Source organism: Chiloscyllium plagiosum, chromosome 22 (assembly GCF_004010195.1).
Source record: "Chiloscyllium plagiosum isolate BGI_BamShark_2017 chromosome 22, ASM401019v2, whole genome shotgun sequence".
Taxonomy (NCBI): Eukaryota; Metazoa; Chordata; class Chondrichthyes; order Orectolobiformes; family Hemiscylliidae; genus Chiloscyllium; species Chiloscyllium plagiosum.
The window spans coordinates 26,463,617-26,485,091 of record NC_057731.1 but is presented as its reverse complement, the minus strand read 5'-3'; the positions used below and the strand labels follow the sequence as shown (position 1 = coordinate 26,485,091).

At 38.9% G+C, this 21,475-nt stretch overlaps 1 protein-coding gene across 1 annotated transcript in view; it reads left to right on the top strand.

Annotated features, from left to right (window-relative positions):
• dock1 (dedicator of cytokinesis 1) overlaps positions 1–21,475 on the top strand; it is a 575,757-nt gene that overhangs the window by 56,072 nt on the left and 498,210 nt on the right. Inside the window, exons 7-9 of the mRNA XM_043713153.1 lie at positions 8,562–8,617; positions 12,378–12,474; positions 18,689–18,837. Of these exons, the coding sequence (XP_043569088.1) occupies positions 8,562–8,617; positions 12,378–12,474; positions 18,689–18,837 (302 nt within the window). The remainder of the gene's footprint in view (positions 1–8,561; positions 8,618–12,377; positions 12,475–18,688; positions 18,838–21,475) is intronic.

Genomic DNA, 21,475 nt, shown 5'->3' with positions numbered 1-21,475 from the left:
TTGAAAGAAGCAAAAATGGCCTTTAGTAGAGTGATATTTTCTTAGCAGGACTTATACACTTAATGGTAAGATCCTAGGGAGTGCAGGTTCATAGCTCCTTGAAAGTGGAGTCGCAGGTAGATAGGATAGTGAAGAAGGTGTTTGGTATGCTTTCCTTTATCAGTCAGAGTAGTGAGTACAGGAGTTGGGAGGTTATGTTGCGGCTGTACAGGACGTTAGTTAGGCCACTGTTGGAATATTGCATGCAATTCTTGTCTCCTTCCTAATGGAAAGATGTTGTGAAACTTGAAAGGGTCCAGAAAAGATTTACAAGGATGTTTCCAGGGTTGGAGGATTTGAGCCATAGGGAGAGGGTGGAGAGGCTGAATAGGCTGAAGAGGCTGAATAGGCTGGGGCTGTTTTCCCTGGAGTGTCGGAGGCTGAGGGGTGACCTAATAGAGGTTTACAAAATTATGAGGGTCATGGATAGGATAAATAGACAAAGTCTTTTCCCGGGAGTCGGGGAGTCCAGAACTAGAGGGCATAGGTTTAGGGTGAGAGGGGAAAGATATAAAAGAGATCTAAGGGGCAACTTTTTCACACAGGGTGGTACGTGTATGGAATGAACTGCCAGAGGACGTGGTGGAAGCTTGTACGATTGCAACATTTAAGAGGCATTTGGGTGGGTATATGAATAGGAAGGGTTTGGAGGGATATGAGCCAGGTGGGACTAGATTGGATTGGGATATCTGGCAGGCATGGACGGGTTGGACCGAAGGGTCTGTTTCTGTGCTGTACATCTTTATGGCTCTGTGACCCTATATGGGAGATTATGGAGAGTTTACGGTTTACTCAGGATTATATCTGCAATAAATGCTGTTGGTTGCGAATCTTATCAGATCGAGTTGATCAGTTGCAGAGACAGTGGCAATGAGGAATTCAAAAGAGCAAGGAGATGTGTGAGAGGCAGTTACAGGAAGGTGGAAAAGTCATAGATACAGTCAGATAGATGGGTTAGCTCCATCTATCTGAAAAGTAAGAGAAGTAGGCAGTTAGTGCTGGAGTCTTCTGTGGCTATCCCCATTTCAAACAAGTATGCTGTTTTGGGGGTAATGGATTCTCAGCGGAATGTAGCAAGAGCAGCCAAGTTTCTGGTATTGAGACTGGCCCTAATGCAATGAGGGGTATGTCAGGTTCCAAGAGATTGATTGTGTTAGGGGACTTTCTAGTCTGAGGTACAGACAGACCTTTCTGTGGCCAGCAGCGAAAAAATCAGAAGGTTGTGTTACTTCCCTGGTGTCAGGATCAAGGATGGCTCAGATGGTGCAGAATGTATTCAAGGGGGAAGTGGGACCATCAGGACGTCATTGTACACATTGGAAGGGAAAAAGTTGAGATTCTGAAGGGAGATTACAGTGAGTTAGGCAGGAATTTAAAAATGAGGTCCTCGAGTAGTAATTTCTGGATTACTTCCGGTGCTATGGAGCTAGTGAGGGCAGGAATAGGAGGCTAGAGCAGATGAATGCATGGCTGAGGAGCTGGGGTATGGGAGAAGGGTTCACACTTTTGGATCATTTGAAGCTCTTTTGGGGTAGACGTGGCCTGTTAAAGAAGGATGGATTGCACCTAATTGGAAGGACACTAATATACTGGCAGGGAGATTTGCAAGAACTGCTTGGGAGGATTTAAACTAGTAAGGTGGGGGGTGGGACCCAGGGAGATAGTGAGGAAAGAGATCAATCTGAGACTGGTACAGTTGAGAACAGAAGCGAGTCAAATAGTCAGGGCAGGCAAGGACAAAGAGAAAAAGGTAGGACTGATAAATTAAACTGCATTTATTTCAATACAAGAGGCCTAAGAGGAAGGCAGATGAACTCAGGACATGGTTTGGAACATGGGATTGGGATATCATAGCAATTACAGAAACATGACTCAAGGATGGACAGGACTGGCAGCTTAATGTTCCAGGATACAAATGCTGCAGGAAGGTCAGAAAGGGAGGCAAGAGAGGAAGGAGGGTGGCGTTTTTGATAAGAGATAGCATTACAGCTGTACTGAGGGAGGATATTCCCGGATCTACATCCAGGGAGGTTATTTGAGTGGAATTGGGAAATAAGAAAGGGATGATCACTTTGTTAGGATTCTATTATAGACCTCCTAATAGTCAGAGGGAAATTGAGAAACAAATTTGGAAGGAGATCTCAGTTATCTGCAAGAATAATAGGGTGGTTATGGTAGGGGATTTTAACTTTCCAAACATAGACTGGGACCGCCATAGTGCTAAGGGTTCAGATGGAGAGGAATTTGTTAACTGGGTACAAGAAAATTTTCTGATTTAGTATGTGAATGTACCTCTGAGAGAAGATGCAAAACTTGTGCTCCTCTTGGGAAATGAGGCAGGACAGGTGACTGAGGTGTCAGTGGGGGAGCACTTTGGGGCTAGCGGCCATAATTCTATTAGTTTTAAAATAATGATGGAAAAGGATAGACCAGATCTAAAACTTGAAGTTCTAACTTGGAGAAATGCCAATTTTGACAGTATTACACAAAAACTTTCAAAAGCTAACTGGAGGCAGATGTTCGCAGGTAAAGGAATGGCTGGCAAATGGGAAACCTTCTGAAATGAGACGACGAGAGTCCAGAGAAAGTATATTCCTGTTAGGGTAAAAGGAAAGGCTGGTAGGTATAGGGAATGCTGGATGACTAGAGAAATTGAAGGTTTGATTAGGAAAAAGAAGGAAGCATATGTCAGGTATAGACAGGATAGATCGAGTGAATCCTTAGAGTATAAAGGCAATAGGAGTGTACTTGAGAGAAATCAGAAGGGCAAAAAGGGGACATGAGACAGCTTTGGCAAATAGAGTTAAGGAGAATGTAAAGGATTTTTACAAATACATTAAGGACAAAAGGGTAACTAGGGAGAGAATAGGGCCCCTCAAAGATCAGCAAGGTGGCCTTTGTGTGGAGCCGCAGGAGATGGAGGAGAGACTAAATGAGTATTTTGCATCAGTATTTACTGTGGAAAAAGACATGGAAGATATAGAATGTAGGGAAATAGATAGTGACATATTGAAAAATGTCCATATTATAGAGGAGGAAGTACTGGATGTCTTGAAACACACAACAGTGGATAAATCCCCAGGACCTGATCAGGAGTATCCTGGTGCTCTGTGGGAAGCTAGGGAAGTGATTGCTGGGCCTCTTGCATTGATAGTCGCAGGTGAGGTGTTGGAAGACTGGAAGTTGGCTAACGTGGTGTCAATATTTAAGAAAGGTGGTAAGGAAAAGCCAGGGAACTATAGACTAGTGAACCTGATGCCGTGGTGGGCAAGTTGAGGGACAGGATGTATTTGAAAAAGCAAGGACTGATTGGGATAGTCAACATGGCTTTGTGTGTGGGAAATCATGTCTCACTAGCTTGATTGAGTTTTTTGAGGAAGTAGCAAATAGGATTGATGTGGGCAGAGCAGTAGATGTGATTTATATGGACTTCAGTAAGACTTTTGACAAAGTTCCCCATGAGAGACTGGTTAGCAAGGTTAGATCTCATGGAATACAGGGAGAACTAGCCATTTGGATACAGAACTGGCTCAAAGGTAGGAGACGGAAGGGTGGTGGTGGAGGATTGTTTTTCAGACTGGAGGCCTGTGACCAGTGGAGTGCCACCAGGATTGTTGCTGGGTCTACTACTTTGCATCTTTTATACAAATGATTTGATTATGAGCATAAGGCATATAGTAAGTTTGCAGATTACACCAAAATTGGAGGTGTAGTGGATAGCAAAGAAGGTTACCTCAGAATACAGTGGGATCTTGATCAGATGGGCCAATGGGCTGAGGAATGGCAGATGGAGTTTAATTTAGATAAATGTGAGATGCTGCATTTTGGGAAAGCAAATCTTAGCAGGACTTATACATTTAATGGTAAGGTCCTAGGGAATGTTGCTGAACAGAGACCTTGGAGTGCAGCTCCTTGAAAGTGGAGTCGCAGGTAGATAGGATAGTGAAGAAGACATTTGGTATGCTTTCCTTTATTGGTCAGAGTATTGAGTGCAGGAGTTGGGAGGTCATGTTGCGGCTGTACAGGACATTGGCTGTTCCGCTGTTAGAATATTGCGTGTGATTGTGGTCTCCTTGCTATCTGAAAGATATTGTGAAACTTGAAAGGGTTTAGAGAGGATTTTCAAGGATGTTGCCAGAGTTGGAGGATTTGAGCTATCGGGAGAGGTTGAATAGGCTGGGGCTGTTTTCCCTTGAGGGTTGGAGGTTGAGGGGTGACCTTAGTGGTTTATAAAATCATGAGAGGCATGAATAGCATAAATTGACAAAGTTCCTTTTTACCTGGGGTGGGGGAGTCCAGACTATAGGACACAGCTTTAGGGTAAGGGGGTAAAGACATAAAAGAGACCTAAGGGGCAACCTTTTCACGCAGAGGATGGTATGTGTATGGAATGAGCTGCCAGAGGAAGTGGTGGAGGCTAGTACAATTGCAACATTTGAAAGGCATCTGGATGGGTATAATTGTACAAAGGGTTTGGAGGGATATGGGCCACATGCTGGCAGGTGGGATAAGATTGGGTTGGGTTACCTGGTCAGGCATGGACCGAAGGGTCTGTTTTCGTGCTGTACATCTCTATGACTCTATGACTATAATATAATTCAGTCTTTTTGTGCGAATCTAGCCTTCGTAACAACATATTCACTTTGTCAGCAGCAAATCATGACTCAGAATTTAGTAAGGATATAAAATATTACCTTGTTGCTAAGGATTGAATCTTGACTTTCAAGCTAAGTATAAAAGAGCTGTTCATTATATGGTGCAGTCCATCATTTACTCAGGTATCATACTCTGTCAAAAGGTAATCACTAAATGGTTAAGAAATCTCTTTAGTCTTTACTGAGGAGTAACATGTGGCTTAGTTTTGCACAGAATGGAGAAAGCCAAGAAATTGTGTAGCTGGCATAGATTTTCTTTCTTTATCATTTAATCATAATTTGCCATTTAATTCTTGGATAGACTCATGATAAAAGAAAGAACACACTATAAGGTTATCTGAATAGAATGATTTATGTGAGAGAATCAATTTCAAAATGTCTTTCCTGTATATTACTTGGAACACAAATGTTCAAACAACGTACAATGGTGTTCCAACGGCATGACATTTCAACAAATCTGATATCAAACCTTTTCTCCCCACAGTTTAGACCATAGACCATAAACATTGGAGTGGAAGTAAGGTCATTCAGCCCATCGAGTCCACTCCGCCATTTAATCATGGCTGATGGGCATTTCAGCTCCACTTAACCGCACTCCCCCGTATCCCTTAATTCCTTGCGAGATCAAGAATTTATCAACCTCTGCCTTGAAGATATTTAACGTCTAAGGCTCCACTGCACTGCACAGCTACTCACTAGCTGAAGAAATGTCTCCTCATTTCCGTTCTAAATTGAGCCCCTTTAATTCTAAGGTTGTGCCCACGGGTCCTAGTCTGCCCGCCTAATGGAAACAACCTTCCAGCGTCCATCCTTTCTAAGCCATGCATTATCTTGTAAGTTTCTATTAAATCTCCCCTCAACCTTCTAAACTCTAATGAATACAATCCCAGGATCTTCAGCCATTCATCGTATGTTATCCTTGTGAATCTCTGCTGGACAAGCTCCAGTGCCCGTAAATCCTTTGAGGTGTGGGACCTAAAATTGGACACAGTATTCCAAATGGGGCACAACTAGAGTTTGTAAAGTCTCAGAAGCACATTGCTGCTTTTATATTCCAACCCTCTTGAGAGAAATGACAACATTATATTCACTTTCTTAATCACGGACATAACCTGCAAGTTCACTTTAGAGAATCCTGGACTAGCAGTGCCAGATCCCTTTGTACTTCGACTTTATGAATTTTCTCACCGCTTAGAAAATAGTCCACACCTGTACTTTTTTTTTTCCCCCCAAAGTGCAAGACCTCTCATTTGCTCACGTTGAATTTCATCAGCCATTTCCTTGACCACTTTCCTAAACTGTCACATTACTCAGCAGCGTCCCGTGAGGCATCTTATCAAATGCCTTTTGGAAGTTGAGATAGATAACATCCACTGGGTTTCCCTGGTCTAACGTACTTGTTGCCTCTTCAAAGAATTCTAACAGGTTTGTCAGACATGACCTCCCTTTACTAGATCCATGTTGACTTGTTATAATCCAACTCTGCACTTCCAAGACTTTAGCAATCTCATCCTTAATGATGGATTCTAGAATTTTACCAACGACAGAGGTTCAGCTAATCGACCTATAATTTTCCATCTTTTATCTTGATCCTTTCTTGACCAAGGGGGCTACAACAGCGATTTTTCAGTCATCTGGGACTTGCCCTGACTCCAGTGACTTTTGAAAGATCACAACCAACACTTCCGCTGCTTTCTCAGCCACTACCCTCCGAACTCTCGGGTATAGCCCACTGGGGATAGGAAATTTATCAATTTTTAGATCTTTTAGCTTTTCTCGCACTTTCTCTTTTGTAATAGCTACCATATTTAACTTTGTCCCTGAATCTCCTTAATTGTTGGGATATTATCACTGTAAAGACTGAGGCAAAGTACTCAAGTTCTTCAGCTATTTCCTTATCTTCCATCACTGGCCTTCCAGCATCAATTTGGAGTGGCCCAATGTCTACTTTTGCCTTTCTTTTGCTTCTTATGCATTGAAAGAAATTTTTACTATCATTTCTAATATGGTTAGCCTACTTTCACATTTGATCCTGTCCTTTTTCTCTCTTTGTTATCCACTGTTTGTTTTTGTAGCCTTCTCAATCTTCTGTTTTCCCAGTGCTCTTGGCCACTTTATAGGCTCTCTTTTTCTTTGATACATTTCCTGATTTCATTTGTCAGTTATGGCTGTCCAATTCCACTCCTCCTCCTCCTCCTCCCCCCATCATCACCACCACCAATAATCTTTCCTTTCTTGGGGATGAACTGTACTGTATCCTCAATTACACCCAGAATCTCCTGCATTGTTGCTCTATTTCCTTCCCCACTAGGCTCTGCTTCCAGTCGGTTTTCGTCGTTCCTCTCTCATGCCCCTGTAATACCTTTATTTAACTGTAACACCATTACATCCGATTTTGCCTTCTCTCTTTCAAACTGCAGACTGAACTCTACCATATTATGATCGCTGCCTCCTAAGTGTTCCCTTACTTTAAGATCTTTTATAAAGTCTGGCTCATTACTTAGCACTAAGTGCAGAATAGCCTGCTCCCTTGTGGGCTCCATCACAAGTGTTCCAAAAAAACATCCTGTAAGCATTCCATGAATTCCCTTTCTTTGGATCCACCTGCAACATTATTCACCCAGTCCACCTACATATTGAAGTCCCCCATGATCACCATGACCTTGCCTTTCTGACATGCCCTATCTATTTCCTGGTGTATAGTGAGCCTCTGGTCCTGACCGCTGTTAGGAGGTCTGTACATAATTCCCATTATGGTTTTTTTGCCTTTGTGGTTCCTTAACTCCACATCACCTGACCATATGTCATTCAGTGCCATAGATTTATTTCAATTCTTAACTGACAAAGCAACCCCGCCTCCTCTGTCCACCTCTCTCTCTCTTTTCAATAAGTTTTAAATCCTTAGATGTTTAACTGCCCGTCCTGAACCCCCAATAACCACGTCTTTGTGATGCCGACCACATCATAATCATTCATGATGATTTGAGCTATTAATTTATCAACTTTCTTAAGAATACTATGAGCATTCAGGTAAATTGCCTTAATGCTAACTTTCTTATCATTATTAGTGATATTGGAAGTCATAAGATGTTCTTAAGTTACCCTTTCTTTTTGCTGCATTCCTAGTCTGGCTCGAGCACACATGCTATTCTGCTGCTTATCTTTCCATTTAACTCCATACTCCCACTCTCTTAGCTTTCCCTTCCCAATTTAAAATACTGTTGATCAAAATTTTCAAAAAATGGAAGAAATGAGAGAGTTTGAATTTAATTAAGTTTTGACTTCAATTATTAAATTTGAGCTATGCTGAGCTTTGTCTTTCTGGTAACTGAAGTTTTACAAAGCAAGTACTCTTGTAATTATGAATACAGTACATTTTTAGTTGTGTGTTGGCAACAGTCAAGAAAATGACCTTTTCATAGTTTACGCTAATTCTTAGTTGCTGGGGTTTATTTCTTTTATTCATTTTCAAGTGAACACATTTTATTATCATTTGAATAATATCTAATTTATGCTGCTGTCTGGGGAAAGTAGTTTGTTGTAATGCAGTTACCCTGTTGATGTTTAGTGATATTATGAAATGGTCTCATTGCATTTTTGGTACATTGACGATGACATTTGATTAAATTGAAACAGCATTGCATTAATGAATACATTTGTGTATAGAATATGACAGTCCATACAGCAATTTGTTAACAGTATAATGTTTTTTTCTGTGATAATTCCATTGGTAGTGAACCATAATGGGAATTATGTACCAACGTTCACAAAATTCTGATTTTAATTTTCTGATTTTAGAAAAATACTAAAACTGTCATTTCTGATGACAAAATGCCATTTTTCCAATTAAATATTGTTTTATTATAGGGTATTTTTCCTGCTACGTATATTCAGCTGAAGGAAGCAACGGTTGAAGGCAAAGGGTGAGCTATGAAATTCAAATTATATTTTTGAATCTTTAGAATTATCTTTCATTTTAATGAAAAAACTGCACCTAATTTCCACAGATATAGCAAAGTCATCTAATGTTTTCCAGACAACAGAGACGGAACGACGTAGTTGAACAGTATATGTTTTGTGAATAAATAATTGATGTATTGTTGTACAAATTAAGTGGAACTTGCATGTATCAGTCAATCCACAATAATAATTGAGAATTAAAATACAACTTTAAAAAAAAATTACTACTTTTTGGAAAAACTGCTATAAATTTAGGGTGTTTTCAATAAAGTAATAGGCGGTGGTTGTGATGCTTTTAACACTAGTCTTCAGATAAACTAATAATTGTATGAGTACATCCATTAGATGTCTGAAAGTGGAAGACCAGCCAATTGCATTATTTTGGATGCTCTGTCGCATCTATGAGCGCATTCGCCCTAGGTTCACTGGGTTGGTACTAGAAATACAGAATTAAATATAGTGTATACAAGATGCTAGAGCTTCACATTTTGAGGGAAGAAGAGTTTTTTAAAAAAAGTAGTGATTTTTTTATTTGAGGATTATTAAGAGTTTGAGATATAAATTAAGAGATATAAATTGGGAAATATTGGGAGAACATTAGAAAGGCAGATAAGATTGTCAGAAGGGTATGTGCAGACTGTTAGTGTGTGAAAAGCCGGAGAGTGGTGGTGATGCAGGCTATGAGGAGAAGCAACGACATTATTGAAATAGAATAGTGAGATTAATTTTGGATTTGTTGTAAGGAGCAAGGGAAAACACGTTGTTATGCCATTAAAAGCTACGTAGTAACAACTGTAAAACCTTTTAATCCATGGGATGACTATCAAGAATATAAAAAGAATACTGAAGCTTTTCCCTATAATTAATGTTCATCAGTTGAGGGAGCATAGTTGGGTTTTGATTTAAGGGAAACAACTCCAAGGAATTTTGTGACCGCATTAGCGTGCTGTCATTTCAAAGAACAAAGAGTAGTACAGCACAGGTGTACACCACCAAGACTGCCGACACATGATGTCTTTGTAAGTTAAAGCCATTTGCCACTACATGGTCTGTATTCCTCTATTCTCTGTGTATTCCTATTACTGTCAAGATGCTTCTTAAACATTGCTATTGTGTCTGGCTCCACTACCATCTCTGGCAGTGCAATCCAGACACTTACCATGCTTTGTTTTTAAGAAAAGAAACTTGCCTCTCGCATCTCCTTTAAACTTACCACTTGTACCTTAAACTTTTGCCACCTAGTAATTAAGATTTATATCCTGGAAAAAAAGGTTCTCAATTATTTATTCTATCCATGCCCCTCGTAATTTTGTAAACTTCTATCAGGTTGTGCCTCATCTTTCAATTTTCAAGTGAAAACAAACCAAGTTTGTCCAATCTCTCCTCGTAGCTAGTGCTCTCCAAATCAGGGTATGCGTCCTGTTCTGGTAGCCCAGTTATAGGAAGGATATTATTAAGCTGGAGAGGATTCAGAAGAGATTTACCTGGAGGTTGCTGGGTATGGAAGGTTTGAGTCACAAAAGGCAGGATATGCTGGGACGTCTTTCACTGGACCATAGGAGAATCAGAGGTAACCTTACGGAAGTTTACAAAACTATGACTGGTATAGACAGAGGTAATGATGGGTGTCTTTTCCATGGGATGGGACATTTCAAGATGAGAGCGCACATTTTTAAGGTGAGAGGAGAGAGATTTAAAAAAAGACACGAGGGGCAAATTCTTTTACACAGATGGTTCACATGTGGAATGAATGTCCAGAGGAAGTGGTGGATGTGGATATTATTACAACATTTAAAAGGCATTTGGTTAAGTATATGAGTAGGAAAGATTTGGAGTGATAAGGCCCAGGAGTAGGCAGGTGGGACTAGTTTAGTTTGGTATTATGTTTGGCATCGACTGGTTGGACTGAAGGGTCTTTTTTTTCATGCATGCATGACTCTGTGGATTTGAATAATAATTTGGCCACCGTGTGTGTGTGCAATGTATCTATATCCATGTGAGAGTTTTCAGTGTTTGGGAATACTTGTTCTAAAAGTCCCCCACTTAAAGCTGTTAAAAATTAAATTGTTAGTATCATTATTTTATATATTCTTTGATACGTCAAGGAAAGTGTAATGATTTACCATCCAGATTTTAAGCTGCAATTTTTTTTTTGCTGTGATTACTTCACTTTAGTAGAACCACTTTCAATGTAAAGTGATCTCCTCTTTTTCCATTCTATTCCCAAGGATAATGATTGGTGTGCTAATAAGAAACCCTCATTTCCTTGTGTGAAGCTATTTCTGGATAGTTGCATTCTGGTCGCAATGCATTATTAGCAGATCTTGAGGTGTGGGGTTTAACTGGCAGTAATGTCATGTTTTAGCATGCAATATTTAATGGGATCTATAAACTGCATTGAAGAAACTAAATATTGTTAGCTGCAGGTGGATTCCACAGATTTTTGTCCACACTTATGAATTTGAGCGAAGTAATTTCAAATTTTGACCAATAAATTGCTTATTTCAGGCTAACAAAATTTTTTTAAGTTGCATTTACAGAAGAGTGAGGTTTTAAATAGTTATATCTGTAATTTCACAATACAGCCAATGTTTCCTGGTTATTCTTAAAGTCCTTAAAATATGTCACTTCATTGTGGATTTATGGAACTGTTTTTCAAAACTTGGGATATTATCTTAATAAAATGCACTTATGGCCACAAACTTGCCTCCAGATGCATTTTACTTGTACAGTTAGTTTTTCTATAACGCAATGGTTGCATTCCTTTGCAACCTTGCATTAGAGAAAAATTGCGCTTTTGAAGCAGCACTTAGTGTTGGTGATGTAATCGCACTCAGCCAACAGATTTTAAAAGTTTGCATTTTAGAAACAGTATCCAATTTGTCAAGTGCATTACAGCTAATTTGTTAGCGAAAAGTGCATTATAACAAAACGAACTATACCTTCTTTCAATTTATCGCTGAAATTTATTGACGCTCTAGGAAGTTAAGCTGAGTTAAATTCTATTGGCTTTTCCTTTTAAAAGTTCTTAGCAGTAGCATTTTTGTTATGGAAGGGAGCTAGAGGTTTAATAGGAAGAGTAGTATCATGTGAACTATCTCTATGACAGTGCTGAGTCTGAAAGCAATGGTAGTTCTTGGTACGGTTACATTTGTATAATTACTCCAACTCTGTTTTTGCTTTTTTGAAATGTCAAAAGTTCCTCTTGATGCAAATATAGCTTACTGAAAATTTGTGCAAATCGTGCTTCGAATGCACATAAATGAGTTTTAAAAACCATTTTCCTGATTTATTGTAATGTGAAAATACACAGATTAAGCCCAGGCTTTTGATTAAGGCTAAGATCTTCCACTAGGAATGAAAAGGCATGAATTAATTTGATATGTGAGTTAAATGCGGTATTGAAATTTATTTTCAATCTGAATTTGATTTTAATGTCTTATTTTGAATGTGTACTTGTGTGCTTTGTTTGACTTTAAATAGTGTCGGCTATCAGGTTACTTAAGGAAATTGAATTATATGTCGATATTGGTATCTTCAGTTTTAAATGTTAGAAAAATTAATTGTGACTCAATGATTGAATTTGTGGAAAGGAATTACACACTATCAGAATTTGTAATATGCACATATAACCCATGAAATCTCTTGTTGCTGTAATAAAGTTTTTGAAGAAAGTAAGTTGGCAATTTGATTATAATCATCCTGTTTTGTATTTAATTGAAGGCAACATGAAACTGTTATACCAAATGAGCTTCCATTGGTTCAGGAAGTCACTACAACTCTTCGAGAATGGTCAAGTATATGGCGTCAGTTGTATGTTGTGAGTGAACTACAATATTCTAAGCAGTTTTTTTCTACACTTGTATGTTTTAAGCTGTTTATTGTATTTAACATCATTGAAACACTTCAGCTCCATAATGACTGCTGTCTTCATATTTGACGTTAACTTAGTGCTCCTAAATTTCAACCAGATGAACTCGAGATCAAACACTTGAAATTTTTGGCTTTGTTTTTCCTGTTTATTCTCCTTCAGTCAATTTGAGCACTGTTGGCTAGAGTATTATGATAAACAATTTTTTTTTCATAATGCACCCATTCCTAACCTTGGTGTGGGCATATCTAATTCAGCCAATTATTGCCCCATTAATCTACTCTCATCTATAACCAAAGTGAGGGAGGACATTGTCAACAGTCCTATGGAGTAACACTTGCACAGCAATAGCCCCTCTTCACTGATGCTCAGTTTGTTCTGTTAGGGCTTCTAGGCATGCCACCTCATTATAACCTTAGTTCAAATGTAGGCAAAACGTGAGAAACTTAGGGTGAGGCACTGTTGGGTGGTAGAGAGCTCCACTGATTTATGTAATATCTAGCACAGGAAGATGGTTGTTGAATTTAAGTGTACTCAGCGTCTGTAGACTTTTGCAGGAGTTTGAGTGTAGTGTCTTAGTTTTAGCTGCTACAGCAAGGACTTCCCCTCCATCATAAAGTCAAGAGTGGGAATGCTTGCTGAAGGTTGCACAACGTTTAATGCCATTTGCAATTCCTTAGATACCAAAGCAATTTATGTCCATATGTTGTAAGATCTGGACCAAATACAACCAATCAACCTTGGGGGGAGAGGGGGGTGCGGTTCTGTTTCCATGCTCTACTTCTCTGTGGCTCTATAACTAGTGAGCGTTATTAACTAGTGCCAGTTTCTTGCTTTTCTGCCATACTCCTGCACATTATTTTATCCAAAATAATCATCTAATGCATTTTCAATGCCTCAATGTAACCTGCCTCCACCTCCAGGCAATGTAATCCATATTCTAACTCGTTCAGAGAAACAGTTTAGCTTTACTAGATCTTTACTGCTTTTGCACATCATTTTAAATCTTGCTCTTTTATATGCCGGAACAGTTTGTCTCTATCAACTGCTGTTCATGATGTTGAAAACCTCTATCATATTTCCTGCTAGCTGCCATCTCTGCAGAGTGCACTCCCAATTTCAGTCTGTCCTCATAAATTAAGTTTGTCATGTCTGGAGCCATCCATGTAAGTTGCCTATGCACTTTTTCCAATGTGTTCAAATTCTTTAAATATTATGGTACCTAGAATTGCTGACAATACTTCAGCTGAAGTCTTACAAATATCTAATGCAAGTTCAATATCTTTCCTCTTTACTTTCATCCTCCTCTTTCCTCTGTACTCTATGCCTTGTTGTTGAAACCAGGGATATTGGTTGCTTTACTTTCTGTACTGTACCTTGCTCTATGTAATTTTCGCACATATATACCCAGGTCCTTCTGATCCCAGACTCCATTTAGAATTTTACACCCTATTTTTTTATTGTTATTCAATGTTCTTCCACCCCATGGATCTTTCTGGGTCCAAATATTGGAACTTCCTTCCTAATAGCAGTTCGGATATACCTACACCAGTTGAACAATCCAACTGACAGCTCACCATAAACTTCCCAAGGAAAACTGGGGATGGATGACTAATGCTGCCTTGCCAGTGATGTCCACACCCATAAATGAGACTTCGAAAATGCATAGAAAATGAAATGGTCTGGCATTAAACATAACTCGTGTTTCTTGAATGCTTTTGTGTCTCACTTGTTCTTTTTTCTTGAATTTTGAATATTGTTTTGCTTTTCTTGTTCCTTCATTTTTTTTTCAATCTTGCTCAAGAACTTGAATTAAAGCACCACAGGAGTTTCGTACAGTCTGCAAGGATGTAAAGGGAATGTTAAACCACCCTGCTATGAACGTTGTTATGAATCAGCCTTTCTCAGGCAATCTTTCAGTCCTGCTTCACTATAAATAGGATCCTTGATTGTAAGGAATACTTGACAGAGATGATTGCATAATTGCCAAGAATGTCATTTTGTGTGGGTTTATTGTAATTTCTCGAAACTAGGGTAGGTCAGATTGATAGCAGTTATCGTTTCTGGACACACATGTTTTGTAGTTGCAATTTTGTAGCATACAATACATTTGTTTTCACATTCTCCTCTGAATTCATGAGACTACTTTTGCTTTGGGTGTGGCTGCTTGCTAGATAACTTATGTTTCCTTATCACTACATCTATTTCTAAAACTAGATATTGGTGCAAGTATATGTACAGAGCAAACTCATGCAATGATATGCAGAGCGTTATACAGCAGAGTGTTTGGGTCAAATTGTTCATGCTGACCAGATATCCTAAATTAATCTAGTCCCATTTGCTATGTCCCTCTAAACCCTCCTTATTCATATACCCATCCAGATGCCTTTTAAATGTTGTACCAGCGTCCACCACTTCCTCTGATAGTTTATTTCCACCAACTTAATGAGCTAAATAGCAGGAGTGTAGTGCATGTATGGAATGAGCCCTTAGGTCCCTTTAAAGGTTTTCCCATCTCACCTTCAACCTTTGCCGTCAAGCTTTGGACTCCCTTACACTGCGACAAAGACCTTGTCTATTCACCCAATCCATGCCCCTCATTATTTTATAAACTTCTATAAGGTCACTCCTCAACCTCCGATGCTTCAGGGAAAACAGCCGCACCCTATTCAGCTTGTCCCCATAGCTCAAACCCTTCAATCCCGGCAACATTGTGCAAATCTTTTCTGAACCCTTTCAAGTTTAATAACATCTTTTTGTAGCAGGGAGACCAAAATTGCATACAGTATTCCAAAAGTAGCGTAACCAATGTCCTGTACAGCCACAAATGACAGTAACTCCTATATTCAATGTAGTGACTATTAAGGGCAGGAGTATCAAACACTTTGTCTACCTGTGACTCCACCATCAGGAACTATAAACCTGTATCCCAAGGTATCTTTGTTCGGTACCACTCCCGTACCATTAAATATATAACTCCTGACCAGATTTGCCTTGCCAAAATGCAACAACACACATGTATCTAAGTTAAATTCTGTCTGCCAGTACTCGGCCCATTGGCCTAACTGATCAAGCACCCATTGTACTCTGAGATAACCTTTTTCACTGCCCACTACACCACCAATTTTGGTGTCATCTGCAAACTTCCATTCCTCCATTATTCACATCCAAATCATTTATATAACGTTATGGACGAAGCCAGACCACTCAAAACACTCTTCAGCAGGCAGCTTAGACCATAACTTTGCAATTTGTTTCAGTAAGTGTACAGTTAAAATTACCCTGATTAAGTTAGCCAGGTTGACTACAAGATTTTAAAACAGACAAAAATGTATTCACAAAATTACACAATGAAACACAAAGAACAATAAAGAACCCCTTGAGAACTTGGTCTATCCAAGCAAGACTTAATTATGCTGTTCCGAATATACACAACATTCCCAATAAGCAAACTCCTTATTGTATGCCTTCCTAAAGTCCATGTAGACAATGCCCACCACTCTGCCTTCATCAATCATCTTTGTCACTTCTTCAAAAAACTCAATCATATTAGTGAGACACTACTTCCCATGCACAAAACGATGTTGACAGTGCCTAATCCTTCCTTGCCTTTCCAAAGATCCTGTCCCTCAGAATACTCTCCAATAACATATCAACCATTGACATCAGACTCACCAGTCTATAGTTCCCTGGCTTTTCCTTACAGCCTTTCTTAAATAATTGCACCATATAGCCAACCTCCAGGCCTCCGATACCTCACCAGTGGCTATTGATGGTACAGATATCTCAGCTGAGGGCCCAGCAATCACTTCCCTAATTTTCCACAAAGTTCTGGGATACAGCTGATCAGGTTCTGGGCCTTTATGCACCTTTTATGCTTTTTAAGATATCCAGCACCACCACCTCTGTAATGTGGACACTTGTCAAGATATCACCATTTTATTTCTCCAGCTTCTCTCGCCCCCATATCCTTCTCCAGAGTAAGTACAGACATGAAATACTCATTTAGTATCTTACCTACTTCCTGCGGTTCCACACATGAGCCACGTTTTACTGTCATGGTTGGATGCAAATCCTAACAAAAAAACACATAAGGAGAGATTCTTTGGTTCAGTCAGTCTTGCCAGCTCCTTCAAAATGAAATTTAGTCATTCCTGCTCCTCTATTCTTTCAAAATACCAATAGTTTGTTTTCTCATCAATATTTATCCACTTTTCCATTGAATCTATTACTGTTTCCCGCTATTTAGTTTATTTCCACCAATTTAATAACAGTGCAATCCAAATCCTAACCTCTTGTGCATCAAAAGGCCTTTTCTCAAGTCACCATTAGTTTTTTGTCAGTTTCCTTAAATATTTACCTCTGATTCTTCCTACTTCAGACGCTGAGAGTAATTTATTTTGTCTGAATCTTTCATGATTTTAAACACCATTTCCCATTCCTGTTCATGCTTTACAGAGGGCAATCCCAGCAACTTTAGCTTATCCATGTAATTGTACCTCTTGTGTCTCTTCACCCCTACAGCAAAAGTGGTAAATGCCTTCTACACCCTCCAAAGCTTGACACTTAATACTTCAACTGGTACTGAACTAATGCTTCATATCGTTTTAACATAACTTGCAAGCTTTCGTGTTCTGTTGACTCTATTTTATAAACCCAAAGACCCTGTATGTTCATTAATCGTTCAACATCTTCAAAGATTTGTGCCCTGGCCCCTTCATATCTCTGTGCATTCTTCCTGTCAAAGTGCATAAATTTGCATTCTTCTACACATTGGAATTCATCTGGTGAATTCATCTGCACCTGACTGGCCGGATCTTCTGGTCAGCATTGATGGTGTGCTGCACGCATTGCCACTGGTCACTAAGACTTCTGTGACCTGACCTTTCTGTGATTTTTCAGCCAGGCCTTCTGATCCCCAGTGGTCAAAGAGAGGTGATACCCCTCTTTTTAGAACATGAGTTGCCATATTTGGGTAGCTTTTTAAGGCTCTCAGGTTTTTGGGGTGAGTTGGTAGATGGCTGGGCGGGTGGGTGAGTGGGCAGCTTTTTTTTCCCTGGATAAGTATTCAGGTAAATTCCATATTTCTGTCCCAAGTCTCTGACACTGTTTCCATGATCACAAATGCTCATCCCACTTAGCAGTTGCACCTGCAACTGACCAAATTGATTAATTACACTTTGTGCAGATACACATATGCACTCCAAATGTAAATTTAGATTTCTCTATTTTTGCTGTTTCCATCCAACATTATTATTTTTAATATCTGCTTAGTTCTATTTTCAAAAATACTCTGTACAAATTCCTTTACAGCACTTGTAAACAGGCCTGCATCTATTTTTCTCATTGACCTGTTCAGCAATGCTATTACACACCTCTGAAGCAGGTGGGACTTGAACCTGGTCTCGATTCAGGGGTAGGGACACGACCTCTTTAACACAAGAATCCTGTAAACCTGACTCCGCTTTCTTAAAAAAAATCTTCTTTTTCTCACTGATTTGTTCAGAGATGTTAACACACACCTCTGGAGCAATTGGGACAGGAGCCCTGGCCTCTTGGTTCTGGGATAGGGATACAAACTTTGTGCCACAAGGGGGCCTAAAATTGCGTGCAAGACATTAGTCCCAACTTATCAGATGCAATAGGTACAAATTGCATTGGTTCATTCGACCACAAATTCAATACAATATTCTACAAATCTGAAGCTCTCCCCTCTCCTGTACACCATGTTTTAACCTACCATTTTCTTCTGTGCACTAATCTGGAGGTTACTATCCTTTGTCTGCTTTTTAATCTCTCCCTCTTCTCCCCCCCCCCCCCCCCCACTCCCGCCCAAGCTGCTTAAATTTTAAATAAAGTATCTTATGTTCCTGTTTCATTGGATTGAAGTAGACCACAACTTCTGGATCTATCTTTTCTGCCTACATAATTGTCCGTTGCCATGACATGTATGATTTGTGTCAATTTAGAAGTTCCTGCTTGACAGAAAAATGTAATTTTTAGAACAAGGTTTTGTGGTAAACACCTCCGAGCTTCAAGTGATCAGTATTCAGTTAAGCTGAAGTTGTTAAGCAGTAATGTTAAATCTAATAAAGAATGGTTTTGAAAAACACTGCTTGTTTTCCATGTATTTAATTTTCTATTCAAATATCTTCTCCTTTAGAATGACAACAAAGAGATGTTCAGTCGAATTAGACATATGATGTATGATCTTATTGAATGGCGCTCCCAGATACTTTCAGGAACACTCCCACAAGATGAGCTGAAGGAACTGAAGCAGAAAGTCACTGCCAAAATAGATTACGGCAACAGGTCTGCATAATAAAATATATCCAGATAACCTATTCTTCATATCAGACTGTTTTAACCCATGAAATATTGATGTTGCTGATTGTTAATTCAGTAATTTAAGCATTAGTTTGTCTATTTAATTTAAATGGAACACTTATTTTTCTGACCATGTTTTATTATGTAGAGCAATTTAAGTGCACTGAAATCCATCAGCAATGATAAATATTCAGGTACATTCTGGTAGTTAAGGAGTACATGTTCACTATTTGTTCATTTCAATTGACCAAAGACTGAATGTAGGAATTTGGGTGACAAAGTTACATTTACACTGTCTAATGTAACTTTGAGGAATGGGTATCAATTAATTGTATTCAATTTGGTGCTTTTGCACTTGACACTACCCTCTGCCTCCTTTAACCTTAACCCTGTGTCAGCAAAATCTTTGACATTTATTTTTAATTGCTCTGTCCCAAAGAAGAGTAATTAATGTTCTTTATGCTCTTGGTAAAAGCCTGAGTGCTCATGACAGCATTCAGATTGCTTGTTTTCATTTTGGAAATCTGACCTAATCATTGATTACAATTTGTTTTTATTGGTGGGGCGATGAGGTATGAAGTTTTGACTGAAAATGATATTAGTAATCATTAAAGTTGGACTTTACCTCTCACTTAATCATTACATTAATAATGTACACATTTCAGCGTCACACTATGTAAATTTGTGCATTAGTTGCTTATCTTTATAGCTCTTTTCTAAAATGTATATGCAAATTTCTATTCATTTTGAAACCATCTTTAAAGTGCTCATGTCCCAATAGCATAGTGACCTTCAGAAATATGGAAAGAACAGATGAATAATTTTATGACAATAGTGGCTTTCATGGCAAAACTGCATAATAGGCTGCTTTGTACCATAAATTTGCTTGGAAGATCTGTGACAGTGCTGCAGATGTGATTTCAAAATTATTCACATTAGTCTTTTTATGGGCCACAGGTGGACAACCATGGCATTTATAGATTTAACCGAAAATTACCTTTCACGTTGTTTAATTGGTGAAATTAATGAGCTCTCAATATTGGTTTAAAGGGGTAAATACTAATGTTGTTCGCTGTAATAAGACCAATTAACTAACAGAAATTTTTTGTATTAATTGTATCAATCATATTTGCAGCAAAACACTTGTGAAGTTCTTTGTGTTCTTTACAGTACTAATCATTTTGTTCAGACTCACCAAAGGAACATCAGGATTCATTTCACCTGAATTAAAGTACTAGTTGATGATGACACTGTAATTAAATATTCTTTTTATATACTTGACTCCATTTACACCTCATGGATAATCAAGGCAAAAGATTGTCACATTAGCTGTAAAAGAAATATATGTATATATAACATGTACAGCTATTTGCATGCACGTATACAAAGACTCACAAAACTTTGCCAAATTAATATTAATTATTCCTCCAATGCTGTCTCCTCCACCTCACCCAAATTAGTTCAGCCATGCTAGCTACTGCAATTTTTGATTGCACGATTCCAGTAAGCTTGAGAAACAAATTTTAAATTTTGTGGACATCCGGGGTTACTACTGAGTTCAAGAAATTAAATCCATAATCTCTGCTCCATTTTTCTGTATTCTTTTCTTTGCTTGCTTAGTTTTCCTTTCAGTCAGCGGCCCACCTCATCTAGGCATATGTTTTGTATCCTTGTCCTGTCTCCATTCTGTTAGGCCCTGGAATTACAGAATCAAAATGCTTATATTGCAGAAGGGGACTATTCAGCTCATACTGTTTACACCAGCTCTCTGAATGAACATTATGACTGTAATGCTATTCTCCTCCCTTTTACCTGTAACCCAACTAATCCTGTCATTGTTAAAAATTGCACAACACCAGGTTATAGTCCAATAAGTTTAATTGGACGCACACTAGCTTTCGGAGTGATGCTCCTTCATTCCTGTCATTCAATCTGTAGAAACATTCACTCTGTAATATGCTGTCCTTGTCCGCCCTGCTCCGTCTTCAAACGTATTTAATCTCTAACTTCTTTCTAGAGCTGACGAATAGTCACGGGGGTGTCTAATATCAAGATCTATCTTCCACCATTTTCGTCACTGCTACCACTTACGGTTAGTGACCCACGCTGTAGCCCTCCAAGCATTTCAAGTCTGCAGGTGTGGCATACTCAACCATTATCATGGCTAATCTGTCTTTCAGATTCCACATTCCCATCTATCCCCAATAACCTTAGATTCTTGTTAGGTGAGGGAATGTGTCTGTGTATGTCTTACAAATATTAATGCCCTCATCTTAAGTTTCAAAGTTGCAAAACCATCCGAGAAAAAAAAAAGATGCTCCTTATTTCTCTTCTAAATAGTGACTCTGAATTTTAAAATAGTGCTGTCTGATTCTAGACTCATGCACAAGTGGTAACATCTTTTCCACTGCCATGACTCTCATGGATAGTGCACTGGAAATCAAGCCCCACTATTCCTGGAGTCATCACAAATGTGAAAATTTGACTAAACCACCAAATTGCTCTAATTCTATGCAGTGTATTCAATTCAGGTTAAAGAATATGCACACCAGAGGCTTTTTTCCATTTCTAATAAATAACTGCTATAATCAAAACGTTTTTAATCAGTGGCAAGAAGTAAGCA